This window comes from Parasteatoda tepidariorum, chromosome 5, assembly GCF_982258835.1.
Source record: "Parasteatoda tepidariorum strain Cologne lab strain chromosome 5, Ptep-v5.0, whole genome shotgun sequence".
Classification (NCBI taxonomy): Eukaryota; Metazoa; Arthropoda; class Arachnida; order Araneae; family Theridiidae; genus Parasteatoda; species Parasteatoda tepidariorum.
The window spans coordinates 64,196,248-64,217,741 of NC_141759.1; the positions used below are offsets into that span (position 1 = coordinate 64,196,248).

A 21,494-nucleotide genomic window follows, 5' to 3' on the forward strand; every position below is an offset into this window, starting at 1 on the left:
ACCGGGTTCGAATCCAACGACAACTGATGGATACGAATTCCGCATCCGGCTCGCATTGACGACAGTGCTGACGTAAAATATCATTAGTGGTAGACGGATCATGGATTAGAGTCTCCTTGTTGTCAAACAAACAGTGGATGGTTTTCCTCTCCATGTAACGCAAATGAGGATTAGTTCCATCAAAAAGTCCTCCACGAAGCAAACTTTCTCCCAATACTTGATCCTGGAGTTCCCTTGTCTTTTGGATATCTTATATTTTGTATAAAATCAATGTGCAATATTTTAAAATTGATTCGTTTACCACCTTACACGTTTTATGTTATGTATTATGGAAAATAAATGATCGATATTTTTAAATGATAATTTTACCATCTTATAGGCCATATTTATATTTTATGAAAAATCAATGCGATATTTTAAAATTGATTATTTCATTATTGATTATCTTTAAAAGGGATTATTGTAATTTAAATTTATTTTCCGTTTGAAATCGATTCAACAACTACTTTCCGATATCAACTATGTCCACACTGTTACATACTCTCTAGCAACTACGGAATATAGAAATTCTTGTTTGAAAATTCTTATCCTCAGTGTCAGAAATGTTATGTCTTAACGTTTAAAAAAGCTACATCCAAAGAAATATTTGTCCATCACTACATACGAATGATTTAAACAGATATATTGGTGATCAGTTGGGCAGAAGGTTAGTAAGTCTATTGGCAAATTTATGGGTTTTAATTTCTCTTTAATTATAAGAATTCATTTGGGGAACTTTAAAATCTAGATGCATAAATTTTTAATTTACAAATATTTTGGGTAGGGAGGATTAACCTCCTCAGACGCAAGGTATCCATTAGGATACCTCAGCAAATACAGAGTATTCAAAACTTGGAAAAATTACAAAGTGAAGAGAAACTTTCCCCAATACTGCTTAAAATTTCATAAAGTTAGTTTCACATTATTTTTATAAAGTCAGTTTTGAAGCTTTTACATCAAGATAAAAGAAATGATATTATTTTTAGTAAATATAAATGCTTCAAAGTTTTGTTAACCCAATATTTGATCCTCGAGTTCCCTTGTCTTCTGGATTGGGTTCAAAATTACAAGGTTACAGAGTTGAACATGGGTAGTCGTAAACCCAAAATTGGGCCGACTGTTCAGCGACGATTATAAAATAAAATATTTCCCTTCATCATCAAAGGTATATAAAATTATATATACACCGAAGAGCTAATACATTATGACCACCCTCCATCTATAATAATGGGCCCGCCCAGGGTTCCATGGTTTCTCGCCCAGGAACAATGTTTTCATGGGGCACATTAGGACCCATAATCCTCATAGAACAATTCCTGACGTCTGTAAGCTACTTGAACATAGTTGCAGACCAGGTTCACGCATTCATGGCAACAGTTTTTCTTGCGGGGGATAGTGTTTATCAACAGGATAATGCACCATGTCATAAGGGTCGAATCGTCCTGGATTGGTTCGAGGAACATTCCAGTGACTTTCAAGTCATGTCTTGGCCCCCAAATTCACCTGACTTTAATCCAATAGAGCATTTGTGGTCCTACTTGGAAAACCAAATTCATGCTGCCACGCTTCCCCCTCGTAATGTGAGGGAATTGCAGGACCAGTTGGTGAGCGCTTGGTACCAGATACCTCAGACTACCTATCAGCACCTTGTGGAATCAATGCCACGGCGGGTGCTAGCAGTTTTGAGGGCTAAAGGTGGTCCTACATGTTATTAGCAGGGTGGTCATAATGTAATGCCTCTTCGGTGTATATATACGTCTTAAATCTTTAGATAAACTAAACTTTGTGATGTTTCGTGAAAACTACGCTTTATTTGTCAGAAATTTTGAGAGTATTGTAAAAGATTTTAAAAATAAGCAATTAAAATTACTTACAACCCTCGTCTTCTCCTTTTACCAGCCTAATATAGGGGTAAATAAAAGATGAACAATCATACATAAAAATTTGCATGGGAAGAAGGTATCTTAAAAGATATATGACGTTTGGAATAAAAAAAATGGTATCAATGATTCAGAAAAGAAAGAATGGTTCAGAAAAGAAATGAATAACCTTTTACACCGATAGCCTCTTTACAGGTAAATGGCACTCCGAGTAGTGGTGTTTCAGAAGCAATTTCTTGGGGAGATTTTTCGCCACTGTCCAGGAATTTATCAATGTCTTTGGCATCCTGAATTGCAGCTTCATACCTCTCATCACATGCTGCGTTGATAATAGGATGAACTTCTCGAGATCTTTCTACATAAGCTTTCATTATATCTTCACACCTGAGCTGAATAAACAGTACAGCATTTATTATTATTACTAGCCGATTTTCGCTACCATCTAGGTCATACTTCAAAATTTTCTTGTAACAAAATATAAATTTTAATGGTAACCAAGCGGACTGCTACTGTATTTAAATATTCTAATTCTTCAACTTCAATTCTAACACCAAAGTGTCCCGGATTGTTATTTTGAATGATTGGGCTTGACTTTTTTTTAACCTTTATTTAACTGTACTTATTTCAGCAGTTAATGTAATCAATTAGCATATAATTCTTGTAGGAGTTTTTTTAAAAATTGCTTCATTTCAAAATGTGATACTAATTATATTAAAAACTTTCAAAGACTTTTCTACCCGAATAAGTGCTAAAAATTTTATGAGTGTAAGCCAGTGACGATTTTATAGCAGCATACACTCGTTTGTGTATGATTTTTCATTCTAATTCCAATTATCGTCTTCATTTTTCGAATGAAATACACGAATTGACATTCAATAGATATTGCAAAACGAAGTATATTTTAGTAATAACACAGTTACCTTTTTGTTGATAGCTATCAAACCACGATCTCCCATCAAAACGACATTGTCATGAATGTGCTACTAATTATATTAAAAACTCTTAAATGACTTTTCTACCCGAATAAGTGCTAAGAATTTTATAAATTTTTAACCAGTGACGATTTCATAGCATCATACATTCGTTTGTGTATGATTTTTCATTCTAATTCCAATTATCGTCTTCATTTTTCGAATGAAATACATGAATTGACATTCACTAGATATTATAAAACAAAGTATATTTTAGTAATAACACAGCTACCTTTTAGGTGATAGCTATCAAACAACAATCTCCTATAAAAACGACATTTTAATGGAAATTGAAAATAATAAATTGATATTTTTATTGCTCTTCTTTTATAGCCCAAATACAAATGGTTGCAATGTAAATTCTTCTGATTACTAAATATTCAAATTATGGCTAATACGAATCATAATAAACTAAATTCAACTTTGTTAAAACGCTTCATGTGAATTATTGCGCTTCCAACCTTAGCTTCTTATACAGGGTTACTCATAATTCTCTCCGGGTTTTCGAAGCGTTATAGTAAAAAAACGAAGACGAATATGGCAAAAAAGAACATATCAAATTATTCCGAAAGTATTCAAGTTTTAATTTAAGCAGTTGCCGATAGATGGCAGCAACATGTATTACTGAAGCCAGTTGTAGTAAAGAAAAATGGCGTTTACAGGCAGAGGGAATTCTGAATAACCATGTATAATTGCCGAAATTGTATGAGTGAGCCGTGGTGGCTCAGGGGACAGAGTGTTCGCCTCCAAATGAGGTGTCCAGGTTCGAATTCTAGTGGTCGTGGCTTGTTGATAGGAATTCTGCTTCCGGGACGCACCGATCACAGTACTGACGTAAAATTTCCTCAGTGGTAGACGGATCATCGGAGCTATTCATGGGAGGTTTTCGTGGTTTTCTTCTCCATGTAACGCAAAAGTGGGTTACGCAACCCAAATACGAATGTATTTTATATTCTTGCGGAAGATGTGCTAGAGAAAATGTGTACAATAAATCAGGAGAATATCGATTTCCCAAACGCAGGAAAAAAAAGAGAAGTAACCAACTATGGATGGAATGGAAAGAAATATCAGTTACTTAAAATTGTAATTACTGTACGCATACTTTCGTATTCCTTTTTCCTATTGAGATAAAATTATTTCGATTTTCAAGTATTAGTGCATAATGATACTCCGTACGTATTGATAGAAATAATGCGTATAGAAGAGGTATTAAATCTGATAAGAGTTTATTGACTCATCAAGAGCTTACGAGTTATTTTTAACTACCATCCTTATCTAAGGTATTTTTTAATTTTAACAATGAAACTGATATCTCTGACGCAATATTTACGAACGCTTACGAATAAAATGCCAACCATCAGACTAAGCAAGTTTTTTTTTGCGTACTCATGAACATTTTACTCAGAAAATATCTTTCTTTCCCGAAAAAGATAGAGATTATCATGGCTGAATTATCAATGCAATAGGTAAAAATAATGAAGAGACTCAAATTAACATGGTTGCCAGATAGTAACAGTAAACGGGTTTTCTTAAAATAACCATGGGAGTGTATTTATAAGTTATTTCTAGAAGCGGTTTGTTCTTACACGAGCCACGTTCAGATGGAGCATTCAATCAACCTCTAAGGTCAAGGTTTTCTTTTCGAATCCACATTTCATTACGTAAAAGATGCATTCGTTAAACAGACTTCATTTTTTTTTACATTTGTTTTATGTCTCGCACTGTCGACGATTAAAGAGTAAGTATCAGAACTCAGGTGCGATTAAGAAGTTACCATAGATTTAGTAATGGATACCTTTAAATACTACTTAAAATCACATTAAGGAATTTAACTTGTTGACGCAGTCAGCATTGCTTAGATTATGTGAGTTTGGAACGCAATCTACTATTTACCGTTCTTTAATACATTGAATAGGGGAGAGTGGGGTCAATTGTAACATTTTTTACTTAACTATTTTTAACTAACAAAAAATCCAATATATTAATTAGTATTAATTGACAGACGAGTAAAGTAGACTATCATCTACTAGAAAAAAATAATAAATACCTTATTTTAAATGTTATTATATTAGTTATTAACAATTTTTGACAGTCGTGCACTTGTTACAATTGTCCCCACTTACGGGGTCAATTGTAACAAATCATAAATTCAACTAAAACATAGTTAATTATACATAGTATCATAGTTGTGATATATTTTTTTATTGATCAAAATAGTTGTGATATTTTAGGAGTAAAAATAATAATGAGCAGAGACCTGAAGGGTTAAACTTTTAACTTTAAGGGGTTAAAAATTTTAATTTATGCTGTGAAAGGTGACAAATAAAATAATGCACATGCAACATAATATAAATGATATAGGAAACTATTGGTGGTTCTTAAAGAGTTAAGCAATGGTTTGCAAACATAAGATTATTTATTTTCGGCTGCATTTTCAATGGTCCCTTTACTTATTGTTACAATCGTCCCCAAGACGCCATTTCATCTTCATTTGTTAAAAACAATGCTAGTTAATTAATAAAACTAATCCTTTTTATTGAAATGTTAATTAAGGTGTCCACTTACATATTCGGTTAATAATTTTTATTTGTTTATGCAAAATTACTTTGTTACAATATAATATTCTAATACCAAAAAAAGTACTTACGTAGCATGAAAATATCTTTTGTGATGTAACTCTTTCAAAAGTACATAAAAATGGTTGCCAGCAGGGGTGTACATGTAGATTTATTAAATACACCTAGTGTGCCACCTAGGAACCAAATCTAGAACCCGACACTCGAAATTTTTGCTCTGTTACAATCGTACCCTGTTACAATTGACCCCACTCTCCCTTACTGTTAGATAATATGTATGTGGTTTACTCTGGGGGAAATGTGATCAGAAAAAATTGCTCGTTGGAGAAACTATGTCAGAGTGTCCTTTTCGGAATAATTCTATTATTTATCTCTCGCTATTTCCCTGCAAACTTTGGTAAATTATTAAAATTTTGTTACACTACTATGTGTAGTTACATGACTATTTTTATCTAGCGTTTTCAATTATGGAAGTTTATATATCTTGAAAGAATATACTCATTGCAAATGTTATTTTTAATATTTGAATTAACTTTTTTTAATTAGTAAAAAAAATTCTATCACTTAAAATAATAAAAACGTTAAATGTGTGTAGTACTATAATTTCTCAAAACATCCTTAAATTAATTCGCCTCACTGTGGCATTAGCGTGATATCGAAATTTTTCGTTTTAATATGCCATTAGATTTATTCAACTCACTACGAATATAATGAATATATTCGTTTTTCGAAGACTTTATACGTTTGTCCATTTTTAAGGACACTACCAAAAATGTGTTCTGTGAGATAAGACATTGCTAAACTTTTTAAAAGATATAAATCTCAAAATAAAAACATCCATCTTACCTGTCTTTTTCTTATTTTCTCAGCAAGATCTGTGGCAGAATAAAGTAAAATATTATTTGTTATAGGTGGCAACGGCTTTGTAGGACCCATGACTAGATAGTACACTAAAGATAAGATCTTGTCGGAGAACGGTCGGGTGAACGTCAACAGAATTCTCACGAATTCTGCGACCATTCCAGCTATCTGTGAACGAAATAAAAGTTTTATATATGCATCAAATCTCAGAGATGTTGAAGTGTAATTATTTTTAAGCGTATAATTTTCTTTAATTAGAACATAAAAAAAATTATTTCAGGGAGTTACTATATATATAAGAAAAACAAAATTTTAGAATAATAAAAGAGAGCAGTAAGAATAATAAAATGAAATAAATATCTTCAGTAACTTCCTAACATTTTTTTATGGAAGCACTGTTTCCTTTTCCTATGACATATCATTATAATTTGTTTTCAGTAAAAGTGAAATTTAATCACAGCTATGACATACTTTTTAGGCTATTTCTTATCCGGAAAAAAGCAAATAGCTGAGGCTTGGTTTTTATGTTGGTTATATACAGATGTTTGTCCAACAAATGTTTCAATTTCCCAGGGAATTTATGACCCTGGTATAACTGTGATGCCTGGAATGTCTTTTATTGAATTATTCACCCATTAACCACTGATATATACCCTTCAATTTCTACAATATTCCAGTAGCTTCGATTTTTTTTCAAATAAGAAGTGAAGTAAAAGTAGTAGTTTATATCGCAATGAAAATGGAAAGTCATAAAAAAATCATAACACAGTGCGCAAAAAAAAACTGACCATCTTGAATAACTTTTGATTTAATTATCAGATTTTCCCGATTTAGGACTCCTTCCTAAAGGTTTGAAGGGGGTAACCTCAAAAATGCTAATTAATTAGTGCAGACGATATTTTAAGTTACAAAATCAGACACTTTCGAAGCGAGTTGAAAATTTTTTACACACAATTATAGAATTTACTTAGTCTAAGATATCAGATGAATGTGTGAAGATGATGTTTATCAGATGAATTTAAGTTACAATCAATGGGCTTTAACATTATCAGAAGCTTTCAGTAGAAATATAACTCAGTTGTCATGCGATTTAATTTTAAATCAAGTGGAATCTTAATATTAAATCAATCAGCACGTCAATTTTAAGTGAACTAAAATGTCAATTTTTAATTAAATGAAATTATTAATTTAAATCATTCAATTTTAAGGCAATTTTTTAATCAATATTAAAGCAATTAGCATACTGCCTTTAAATGTATAAAAATATTAACTTTAAATCAGCTAGTAGAACATAAATTTTAAATCAATTCGAGTTCTAATTTTGAAGTAAACTTGAATAATAATTTTAAGACAAGAACTATATTGAAAGAAGTAATTTATGAATCAATAGGAATCAAGATTATGAATCAAGATCCAATTAACACAAGTGTCAGATTCAGTTTCGAGTAATTGATTGTAACTTTCATATCAATAAGATTATTAATTCTAAATCAACTAGAGTAAATTTAAGTTAACCAAACATCAATGTCAAATCTATAGTTTAATTAAATTAAATATGAAGTTTAATTAAATTAAGATGAAAATTTTAAAGCAATTAAAATACTAATTTTAAATCAATAAGAATATCAATTTTAAACGAATTACAATATTCAATGCAATAATATATTTAAATAAATTACAATGTTAATTTTAAATAAATTACAATATTAAACAACAATATTAAACAATACAACAATATTAAGCACATAATTATTACAATATTATTATTACAATATTAAACATTACAATATTTCAAATGAATTACAATTTTAATTAAAAAAAATTGCCTACCAACTTTTGAGCTGTAACTGTATAGAAAATACTTACGTCACGCTGGAAACTCATTAAAAATATATTTCTTGTAGATTCAAATAACACAAATGCTAGATTTAGTTTTGAGTTGTAGATTACAACTTTTATAACAATTGGGTTATTGATTTCGAATCAACTAGAATAAATTTAAGTCAACCGAAAATTAATTTCAAATGCATTAAAATATGATCTTAAATTAAACTAAAAGGGAAATTTTAAAACAATTAAGATACTACTTTTAAATCAATATAAATATTAATTTCAACGCAATTACAATATTAATTAGGAATTAGAATATTAATATTAAAATTTAGAGTATTATTTTTAAATCAAACAGAATATAAATTTTAAATATTAGAATATTAATTTAAAACCAATTAGAATATTAATTTTTGACAAATTTGAACAGACATTTTAGAGCAATTTTAAATCAATGGATCAATATTTTACTAGAATAATTTTTTAAATTTATATCGTATCTACTACTTACGTCTGGAAACTCATTAAAAATACATATATGGTGGGCCGAAAATTAAGCAAATATTAGATTAAATTTTGACTTGTTGAATGCAACATTTATATCAATTAGGTTACTAATTGAAATTTAACTGAAATAAATTTAAGTCAATCAAAAATCAATTTTAAATCTATTGAAATATGAAGTTTTATTAAATTAAAATGTAAATTTTAAAGCAATTAAAAATACTAATTTTAAAGCAATTAAAATACTTATTTTAAAGCAATTAAAATACTATTTTTAAAGAAATTTCAGTACTTGTTTTAAATCATTAGGTATATTAATTTGAAATGAAATTGCAATATTAATTTTAAATGAATTTACATAGCAATTTTTAAACCATAGCTTCATAAAAAGCAGTTACGTCTAGCTGAAAACTCATTAAAAATATCTTTCGGTTAGACAAAAATAGCACAAGTGTTAGATTTAGTTTCGAATTGTTGAGTGCAACTTTTATATCAATTAGATTATTAATTCGGAATTAACTGCAACAAATTTAAGTTAACCAAAAATCAATTTTAAATCTAATAAAATATGTAGTTTTATTGAATTAAAATGGAAATTTTAAAGCAATTAAAATACTAATTTTAAATCCTTAGGCGTATTAGTTTGAAATGAAACTGCAATAATAATTTTAAATAAATTCGCATAGTAATTTTTAAGCAATAGCTATATTAAAAACACTTACGTCTCGCTGGTAGCTCATTAAAAATATCTTTCTGTTAGACTAAAATTGCTCAAGTGTTAGATTTAGTTTCGAATTGTTGAATGTAACTTCTATATCAATTAGATTATTAATTCGGAATTAATTGCAACACATTTAAGTCAGCAAAAAATCAATTTTAAATCTATTAAAATGTGAAGTTTTATTAAATTAAAATGGAAATTTTAAAGCAATTAAAATACTAATTTTAAATCATTAGTTATATTAGTTTTAAATGAAGTTGCTATATTAGTTTTAAATGAAGTTGCTATATTAGTTTTAAATGAATTTGCACAGTATTTTTTAAACAATAGCTATATTAAAATCACTTACGTCTCGCTGGTAGCTCATTAAAAATATCTTTCTGTTAGACTAAAATAGCACAGGTGCTAGATTTAGTTTCAAGTAATCCACAAATACTCCTGAATCTTAATATGGCAACGTATGAATATATTGAGTTTTCGAGGCCGAACCGTCGCTTCCCATGAATTAATGAATAAGAATGAAGGAACTTTTTGAAACGGAAGAAATCTTACATAATCAGTTCCTAATGCCGTTCGAGGAATGAGTTTTTAATATTCAAAATGGAAAGAAGACAACGAATTGTCCTTTTTGGTGTTTGTTCACCTTTTTACGACTTAAGATTTCCAAACAAAATAACACGAAAATAGCTTCTTTATATTCAAATATAGTATTTTGGTATTATTAATGGGTTGAGGAAGACAAATCACAGGTTATTTAAATTTTTGATTGTGGAAATCGTAAAACCTTCTAAATTTTGCCTTTCACTGAGAATTTCACTAAAAGTTTGTAAGATACTGTACGTCCCTGGCATAATTTATATTTTAAAAATAATTTTGAGGGTTAAAATGCTTCGGAACTCGTAAACAATAACAACAATTGAGTTATGCACTATTTTTTATATGTCAACGTATTTCAGCTTATTAATTTATTTTCACAACAAGAGACTTGATTATTACTTTTGTATTCGGAATAACGGTTTCCAGTTTTAAAACAAATGCTTTTTTTAAAGTATTTGTATTCTACAGTTGTATATAATGAAATAAAAAATATAGTCTGTTTATGCATAGATTTGCCATCTACGTTGTATGAAAATATTGTTACGTTTCATTTTGAACCACAGGTATATACGCTTTAATAGTTAAATGTGTTGCAATCAAAACTACAAAAAAAATTATCACAATGTATTTTAAAAAAGGTACTTGAGACTAATAGTTTCTTAAACTGTTTTATAAATATCTAAGAAATAATATAACAGTCTGAATATAACTAAAAAAGAGATACAGTGAAATTTAAATATCGAATAAATTGAAAGATTGTGAATAAATTGATCTACGAACGACTTTTTCTAATGTCAGGGTTTCTTACTGGACACTTTGTTATTATGTTCATTATGTTATTTTTCTGGACAAAATAAACAAACAAAAAATGAATAAATATTTTCAATTATCTAGTACAAAAGATCTATTCATTCAACTCATTTCATCCTAATAAAGCTTAAGAAATAGTCCCCAAATTAGTTTACGAACCTTATTTTCTTAATTTTGCAGCAATGCAAAATGCGTTAGTGTATGTAATTTAATTTATTTGTTCAGGCCATTAACAATTCAGTCCTAATGAAAGTTGCAAAATGTAACAGATAACTCGTTTCTAAGAAAGAATCTTTAGTAAGTATCTAGCATTTAGGTTGCAACTGAGTTGCAAGCTTTCATCCAATATTCAATTTTGTTTGCGATCGGCAATATTTTGGGTAGATCATGCCAGAAGCTTTTATAAATGGTGTTCTTTTTGACATGCAAGATCAAAATGAGGAAAGAATTTAAATGACTTCTTCTAGTATTAATATCGCCAAAACAATTTCAACTAAAACAAAAATGGCTAACAGAGAGTTAGTGTAGAAGTGTTTCCATATTTTCCAACCCCTGTACATCTCTTAACAAACTAATGTAAGTTCTAAGTAAAACTAAATGAAGTTTGTAATCAGAAGTAATGCTTGTGGATGTATATTGTTAACAGAGATGTAGAATGTCGATTGTTTAAAAGATTGGTTACAGCGAGTTAGTGTAGAAGTGCTAAGTAAAACAAAGTGAAGTTTGTAATAAAAAGTAACCCTCTACACAATCATGAAACTAATGTTCGTTAATGTAGATTATTTACAGAGATTTACATGTAGAGTATAAATTGTTTACAGGATTGTTTACAGAGAGTTTTTAAAGAAGTGTTTCCACATTGTTTTCCAACACCTGTACATTTCTTAACTAATTTATGTAAGTTCTAAGTAAAACTAAGTAAAAATTGTAATCAAAAGTAATGTTTGTGAATGTAAATTGTTTACTGAGATTTAGATGTAGAATGTAGACTGTTTACAAGATCGTTTTCATAGAGTTAGTGTAGAAGTGAAGTTTGTAATCAAAATTAACACTTTATACATTTACTAAACCATTTGTTTAATGTTTGCGAATTTAGATTATTTACAGAGATTTAGATGTAGAATGTAGATTGTTTATAAGATTGCTTACAGAGAGTTTTTATAGAAATGTATTCATATTTTTTTCCAACCCCTGTACATCTCTTTAACAGACTAATGTAAGCTCTAATTAAAATTAAATGAAGTTTGTAATTAAAGTAACGCCCTACAACATTCACAAGCATTAAACTAATTTGTGTTTAATATTGTTTTAAAATGGTATCTTCTTTTTTTAAAGGACAAAGTTACAGAACAGTACTTGCATTTATATACTACAAAAACAAGATAGTTTGCTCCTACCATCATTTATTAATAATACACAAGTTTTTATATTTAGATCTAAAGTCAAGCGCATTGCCTTTTCTAAGTTCAATTGGGTACTTGCACTTCAAGAAGAAGATCACAGATACCCGCTTATGTGACCTATGACGCTTAGCTCCAGCTGATTGTTTATAAGCAAAATCGCGTGTTAAAGTTGAGATAAGTTTTCCACATAAGTTAGAATGAACGTTAGAATAACGTGAATCGTATATTGAATTTGTTAAAAAAAATTTTTTCTCATCAACATCTTTTACTTAACTCAGATTTATTATTTGTTTATGTATTTTATTGTAACTGTGATATATTTCTGTTTTGTGTACTTGGTAACGTCGATGCATAATTAGTTTGCTTACGTTCCTATGTGGCTTTATGACCGTCTTTGTGTTCAGTAAGAAATATATAGTGAAAGAATTGAAATCTTTGTGTAAGAATATAGAATGTGTCACTTAAGAGATACTTGACGGGGTTGGCTTACTTAAAATAGAAGGGAAAGAACAGTTGCTAATGTAAACGAATGAGACGCTTCAGCAAACGATCATAATGAAGAGATCCGCAATACGTTATTTGCAGGTATCCCATTGGTTGGTAATAGAAAAATTTTTTCAGCTTGTAAACAAATGTGTTGGACCTATATATATATATATATATATATATATATATATATATATATATATATATATATATATATATATATATATATATATATATATATATATATATATATATATATATATATATATATTATATATATATATATATATATATATATTATATATATATATATATATATATATTATATATATATATATTATATATTATATTATATATTATATATTATATATATATATATATATATATTATATATATATATATATATATATATATATATATATATATATATATATATATATATATATATATATATATATATATATATATATATATATATATATATATATATATATATATATATATATATATATATATATATATATATATATATATATATATATATATATATATATATATATATATATATATATATATATATATATATATAAGTTCAAAATGAAAAATAAAACAAAGAAAAATTATAGACATATGAAAAAAAGGGGGTGGGAAATAATAAGTAAAAAAAATAAACAACATTTTATTAAAAAAAAAAAAATGAAATGTTAATTAAAAAACCGGAAAAAAAAAAGATATAATCTTTTAATATGTTTTTCTTAACTTTCTTAGAGTTTTCTTGTATTATATATACATATATATATATATATATATATACATATATATATATATATATATATATATATATATATATATATATATATATATATATATATATATATATATATATATATATATATATATTATTTTTTGCGACTGGATTATAAAAGGATTAATGAAGACAAGACTTAACTATTTTATTGCTAGCACTATAATTTAGGGGTATTTGCGTCCGGGAAAGAAGAAAAAACTGAATGTAAAAAAATTTCATTTCTTACTTCTTTTTTGCAAGAAATTAATATTCGTATTTAAAAAGTCTAATTAAAAGTTATTTCTCAATTATAGGAACAATTGGAATGTATGTTATAACTTTTATCACTATCATTGCCAGACAAGTGCATGTGGTTATATCATATCTGTCACTGAAGAATGGTAATCTAATAAGATAAAGTTTCTTATTTCAGCAACAATTTCAGGCTTTTAAATTTTGTAATAGATTTGTCTAATATCAACACTCAAAATAAAAATGTTGCTTTAAAGTAGTTTTTTTAAGTTGAATGTATATTTTATTGAAACAGGAACCGTATTAGAGTATACAGAATAAAACACAAATTAAGTATACTTAAAGAGTGCGTTAAAATACGTCTGATGACCATTAAAGCACCTTAGGGTCATGTAACTGGTGTAATCCAAGGAAGATGAAGACTCTGAAAGGCATATAAGTATACTCAATGGAATTGATTGAGGGTTGGTGAGCAGTAAAGAGTTGAGGTTTTAGTAAAAAAATTCTTCTAAATAAAATTTTATTCTCTTGGTCTGAAAACATAGATTATAATGAATTACTTTGGGAAACTAATTTTTTCTTGCATTTATACAAATTAAATGCTTAAATCGGATGAGAGAATTAAAAATTCTGTTGAGGGAAATTGTTTTTTTCCTAAGGCTACATATTTTTTATTATTTTGAAACATGGCATTTTTAGTCTATTTTTCGTTCAAATGTACAAGTTTAAAAACATTTTATATATCAGAGGGTTGGGAATATGTTGTGACAAACATTTAAGAGAGTTAAATTATACATTATCAGGATTAAAATTGAATAGGAACCCATGCTTGAAAATGTTGTGGTACAAAGCTAGGGGTTCATCCATTATGGTATGTTCAGAAGTATATGAGGAAACAGTTCATAATAGGAGAGCGCCCTTTGAGGCGTACGGTGACATTTCCAGTCTTGGTTTCTTTTGACATTTTAATCCTGATTTAACTTCCCTAGAAATTTGCCACAATATTTATGCAAAAGTCGTGGTGTCTCTGAGGATAGAGCGTTCCCCTTTCAATGAGGTGATTCGGGTACGAATCCCAGCGATGGCTGGTCGATACGAATTCCACACCAGGCTTGCACCGACCACAGTGCTGACGTTAAATATGTTCAGTGGTAGACGGATCGTGGGTTAGAGTCTCCTTGTCGTCAAGCTAACCAAAGGAGGCTTTTGTGATTTTCTTCTCCATGCAACGCAAATGCGGGTTAGTTCCATCAGAAAGTCTTCCACGAAAGCAAATTTCCCCCAATACTTAAACAAAGGAGTATTCTTTGTCTTCTGGATTGGGTTCAAAATTACAAGTCCTTCGCAATTGAATATTAGTAATTGTAAACTCAAAATTGGGTCAGCTGTTCAACGACTATTATGATATATTTAAATGACTCTCAGTTACATAAGACTTTTTTAAATTTGCACTTTCAACAAGAAATGGACTAAAAATGTCATTTTTCTAAAAAAAAAAAAAAAAAAAAAAAAAAAAAATGCTGATTGGAGAGTAAAGCCGTTTTTAGATTTGAGATTAGCTGTAAGAAAGAATACAAAAGTCTGTTAAAAATCACATGAAAAAAATTAATTAATTAGGAATTATAAGTAATATAATATATATTATTCATTAATAATAGTTATTAATCAATAATAATTATTATAAATTAATAATAATTATTAATTACGAATGATTATTAATAAATAATTATTATTAACTAATTAATGCATTTTTAAATCAGTTCAATGACACCACAAAAAAATTAACGCCAATTAAAAATTATCACTTACCGTAGCCATTTGAATAAATTAATAATAATCCGTTTTCCAGACTAAGTTGTAGATCTCTTAGCAATTTTCCACACGTTTTAATAATTTTTAATAAAGTTATTTCTATTTTAGAATAACTTTTCCTTCAGTTAACCTTTGTAATATTCTTATCACAGCCAGCGGATATGAGGTCTTATGAATTATCAGATGAACCTTTAGCGAATTCGACTCACATGCTTACGCTTTGATAGACGTGATTCTCTAAATTCGGCTCTAAAAAATTTGTTCCTATGGTATTGTGCTACTCGGCTGATTCATTTGATCATTACGAGTTAGATTAATTGAAATTCCTTTTATTGCGATATAAATCAAATTTTTACGCCTCCTCAAACGATATTGTTTTTGAAATCACTGTTGAATTTTTTAGATTGCGAAATAATCATGTTGTGAATCATTTGTAAAAGCGCTGCGTGTCTGTTTGTCGAAATTATAAGATGAGGCAAAGCGTAATTTGTCTGAAAACGCAATGCACGTTTCTTAATGTAGGTTTAGAATCGTGACATACTTAAACATTGACATTTACGCGACGTTTGAAGGAATTGTTCGAAACCGTGTTTGAGTGCGTTTCTTTACATTACGCAAACTTCATTCTCTTTGAATGAAAATAAATTTCAGTGTAAATGTTATGTTTTCATGATTAATATTTCGTTTGAACAAATGTCTTTGAATGAAAATATATTTCAGTGTAAATGTTATGTTTTCGTGATTAATATTTTGTTTGAACAAATGTCTAAGTAAGAATTTGCATTTTTTAAATATTTTTAAATATTGTTATCATAAATTAATATTAACAAATAAATAACGAGCTGTTGCAAATTCTTCGCGTTTGAGTGTATTTATCAAGGAGGTCTGTGTAATCTTTTTATTTATTTGGACACTTTTTTTTTTATAAATTACGCATATTTTAAACATTTTATGTCTAACACCTTTCGAAAAAGGACAGTTCCTATTTGTTAAATTTACGACTACCAATGTTCAAGCCTTGTAATTTTGAACCTAATCCAGAAGACAATGGAATTCCTGGATCAAGTATTGAGTGACATTTGTCTTATTGGAGGACTTTTTGATGGAACTAAGCCACTTTTACGTTACATGAGAAGAAAAACTACGAAACCCCCCTCAGTTAGCCTGGCCGGCCACGGGGACTCTAACAAATCATCTACCACTGTTGATAATTTTTGTCACCACTGTGGTCGGTGCAATCCGGATAAGGAATTCGTATCGACCAACCATCGCTGGGATACGAACCCGGATGACCTCATTGAGAGTAGAGCGCTCTATTCCCTGAGCCACCGCGGCTCTTCATAAATACTATTAATTTCAAGAAACTGTTTTCACTAACTTAGCTCTGTGAGCTCTGTTTTCTCAAACTTAGTATTAATATAAAGATTTATATTTGTGTTTAAAATCAGAGTTCCTTTTCTAAGCTAAAGTGGTAGGTAAAAGAAGGGAATATCCATTTGATTTGCATGTACGAAAACAACAATTTATTCGTAAACACACTTTTTGCAATATTTGCGGACAGGCATTATTGGGGTTAATGCAATTTTCTGTGCACATAAATAAAATTAATATTTCAATTTTTTTTAATCTTTTTAGATACAGAAAAATGAATTTAATATTAAGCAGTTTATAGGTTAATTAATATTAAATTAAATTTTAATCACAATATTAGAGTTTCAAAATACGAAAAATTGCTATATCATTTTAAGGAAGCGGTATTTTACCCAAAAGTGACGTCATTGGAAGGCCGTAATCACAAACAAATATAGAAGTTTACAAATATGATACACATATACATTCCATAAATGTTTCAGCGGCGATAATCGATAAACTAATTGAACAATTTTATCAAAATAGAAAAATTTTCTCTTCAATTATTTTTTTGGTTTTGTTACTAATTGAAGATTGATTTGTTATTAATTCTTTGTGTTTGTGAGTACTTTCAAAGTAGGCATGTGAAATAATTTTTTTTCATATTGATTGAAAACTAATTTTCACTTCTCTTTATTAACTTTGCTTGTTCTTAATGCTGATTTTCAGGGAACAAAGATTATATTGATGGAATGGATGGATTATATAGTCGGAAGGGCATATAACAATAATACTAAAACTGACCTTTCAGATTTACCTTTTATAAGCATCTAAATAAGATATTGCTTCAGTTTTTTTTCCACAAACTATTTACATATGCACCGAAGAGCCATGACATTATGACCACCGTCCATCTATAACAATGGGCTTGCCCAGGAAAAATGTTTTCATGGGATACATTAGGACCCATAATCCTCATAGAACAATCCCTGACGTCTGTAAGCTACTTGAACATAGTTGCCGACCAGGTTCACCCATTCATGGCAACAGTTTTTCCTGAGGGGGATGGTGTTTACCAACTGGATAATGAACCATGTCATAAGGGTTGAATCGTCGAGGAACATTCCAGTGACCCCCAAATTCACCTGACCTTAATCCAATACAGCATTTGTGGTCCTACTTGGAAACCAAATTCGCGCTGCCACGCTACCCCCTCGCAATGTGAGGGAATTGCAGGACCAGTTGGTGAGCGCTTGATACCAGACTCCTCACACTACCTATCAGCACCTAGTGGAATCAATGCAACGGCGGGTTATAGCAGTTTTGAGGGATAAAGGTGGTCCTACATGTCATTAGCAGGGTGGTCATCATGTAATGGCTCTTCGGTATACATGTTTACACTGTGATAACTGTTAATGCACATCGGAAATTATTTTAAAAAAAATTATGAACTGAAAACTTTTATTTTTTTAAAAATCTTCATCAAAAATCTTTCATAACTTAAAAAGTATTCCTTTTAACGCTAAAGCATTATAACGGCATGCAAATTATATAATCTCAAATATCCAAAAAATAAAATAATATTCAGGGTGATATCATAAGTAGTTTCTTAGAAAAAGTTCATCGAAAAAGGTCAGTTTTAGCATTATTGATATGTGTCAAACCGATTCCCCTGAATTTTAAAACCTTCAAAATATTCAGCAAAAGGTTATTGGTTAATTAAGAGTTTTCAATATAAGCTCAGTAGTAAAAACATAATCTATGAAATTTCACAATTCAAGAAGTGGTATTGTTTAAAAGTAATCGAAAATATAAAAGTTGACAAATAAATATATACAAGCCGTACATGATACAATGGAGATGATCGATAAACCAATGGCGCAATTTAACGAAAGGGAAATTTTTTCTTTTGAAATAATATTTGTAATTATCTGAAGTAGTTCCAGAAAAAAGACATTTTCTTGACGTTAGCAATAGCGAAATCGTAGATAGAAAAAAAAGAGTCTATTATAAAATAAAGGTGATATGTTTGTATGCAATAGCCTAAAGGATTAAGTCCAGAATCAGGTAATAAATTGACAATATAATCCGATTCTTCAAGTCGAACAAAAACCATAACAAAATAGAGATGATTGAAATATGTTTGATTAAGAAAATAAATAAACATGACACATTTATTTTTACTTGCTATATTCCCTTCGTTTAAGCAAATAAACATAGAAACATAAATTAAAATCATTATCTTTTCAAATCTTTTGCCTTATCTGCAAATTCAACACGCAATGTTTACACGCTTGCTACGACAATAAATGCTCATAGCAAGTGTGAGTTGTTAGCGTCAATTTATTAATTAGAATTTATTTATTGTCTATCTCGAAATTAATTACTTTTTTAGGGAAAAAAACTAATTATATTTTCTTTATTTATCAAGTTTAATAAATTTTTTTATTGAAAAATGCCATAGCTGCCAATTTTTAACCTTTCCGAGAATGGTTTTTCCCAGGGGTAGTAAGATAAAAAATTTAATTACAATTAAAAGCAGAAATATCTGTTTTATTTTGTCCAGAGTTCAAAAATACCATTATATCATTATCATACATTTCAATAAATACTAATCCATTTATATGTAGTGGGAAATTTCGAAATCCAAGAAATAAACAAGAAGCTTAAATTTTAGTGCCAATTTAAATGCAAAAATAAAATTTTACGCTAAATGCTTAACAGTGGGCAGTTATGAAATACTGTCATTAATTGATAAATTTCAACTATTAAGTCTATTACTACTTTCATAACCTAAGTATAAGTTTGTTGTCGTATTACCACTTTCATAATTTAAGTGTAAGTTTGCTGCACGATTAAAGCTGAAATGACAAACAGTTTCACTTTATGTAAGAGCGTATTGTTTAGACAAGAATAGTAGAATTCTATGTTTATCAAGCAGCTGGTAATAGAATAAAGCGAGCACAGGCCACGAAGGTATCAAAAAGAAACTGCGGAAGTTGTTCCTAGACCAGCCACGTATTCCTCTAATTATATTAATTTCGATAATAATTTCAATATTTTTTTATATATTTATAAAATGTTATATTTGGGAACTGACATAAGGCGTACAAGGTGGTTGTAGTACGGTCCGTTCTGGTAGACAGATGACAATGAATTTTTGTGTATGACCATGGCAAAAAAGAAATCTGCCATAAAATTAGTTCATATTTACAGTGATGAACATATGCCGAAAATATAAAAAATGGTGTTCAACAAAAAGCAGAAATCAAACAAAAATGATTAAAACAAGGAAAATTTGGAAAAATGGAGAGCTTGTGTGTGTCTCTCTAATAATTTTCGTGAAAAATAAATCTTTACGAATTCTGTGTAAATGTATCAATGTATCTTTATCAGTAAATATTTGAGAAAAGGGTGGCCCAATTTCAGAATCAAATAAGTCTTTGTAATCAGGGTTCTTAATTCCTCCCTATAACAGATAGATATGAAATTCTTTTATTGTAAGCTTTTTCTCTTTTTTCGGGAAGCAAACAGCTATCTTCACTAAAGCAAGATTCGCGCGGTTCTTTTAAAAAAAAATGTGGCGTTAATATTGAAATGTAAAAGTTACAAGCTTTTTTACACTAGCTTTTCCTTTTAAATTCGAAATATCCAAATCCACTATTTCGCAACCATTATTTAGTCGAATCAATTATTAAATCCATCATTTGGTTGAACCCATAAACCCATTATTTGGGAATATTATACAAGTAGATGAGTTATCAAAATGCATGTGGTTTGATCAAATAAGTCTCTCGATTTTTTTTTAATATTCTGTGAGAGTGTTTTTATTAAAATTATAGAAGTGCATATATTTTGATTAAATAAAGTTTTAAGTCTAAAACTTTTTTTAAATTTTGTATACGTGTTTTTTTGGTTCACTTGGTGGTCGTAATTTTAACTTTATTTTTATTGCAGATTTTTTATCTCATGATCCATACATAGAATATACTAAGTTTTAACGACATAAATCTCAACGAATACTAACTCTTTGTTTAAGTAACTTCAGTTATAACCATACTGTATGCAAAACACAGTGTCTTAAGCTGAGATGTAGAAAAAAAGTGGTCCGATAAATAGAATGAATTAATATGTTATCAGCACTAAATATAAGGTACAAATTACAACAATATTTATTACAACAATTTAAAAATAGAGGCAATTAATGCTATACATTTTTAATGAAGACTTAAGTGAAAGTATCTAATATGAAGAAACCTAATTATACCTTCCTCTTTAAAAAACACTCCACGTCTTAAGAAGCTTATATCATTAAATGCATGAAAAGCATCAATTAGAACCTTCGTTTGTTTCTTCTCTTTAAAGTGAATTTTTTATTGCTGCCTTTTCAGAAATACATGCATCCCCCATGCAGAAAACAGAAGCAATGTTTGAGAAATGATTATCATTACGTAACATAAAATTACAATAAATATCCTATAAATAAACTTCTACATTTACTTCAAGCTTTTTTTCAAGGTGAAAAAAGCAACCGTTTTATTAAAGTCAGGTCCATATGAAAGTTAAAAATGGAATTTTTTTAAATCTTATTTTTTGAAATTGTGACGTCAAATAC

The 21,494-nt window shown here is 28.8% G+C and overlaps 1 protein-coding gene across 5 annotated transcripts in view; it reads right to left on the reverse strand.

Moving 5' to 3' along the window:
• LOC107438937 (fatty-acid amide hydrolase 2) overlaps positions 1-21,494 on the reverse strand; it is a 75,438-nt gene that overhangs the window by 14,335 nt on the left and 39,609 nt on the right. For 2 of the 5 annotated variants that reach the window (XM_087164109.1, XM_043053438.3), the window contains exons 2-3: positions 6,313-6,495; positions 2,089-2,308 (exon numbers count right to left, since the gene is read on the reverse strand). In XM_087164109.1, the coding sequence (XP_087020235.1) occupies positions 2,089-2,308; positions 6,313-6,495 (403 nt within the window). Of the gene's footprint in view, positions 1-2,088; positions 2,309-6,312; positions 6,496-9,383; positions 9,532-9,731; positions 9,971-15,526; positions 15,933-21,494 lie in introns of those variants that run through there. The other 3 variants (XM_043053437.3, XM_043053435.3, XM_043053436.3) reach the window with 3 other exon arrangements.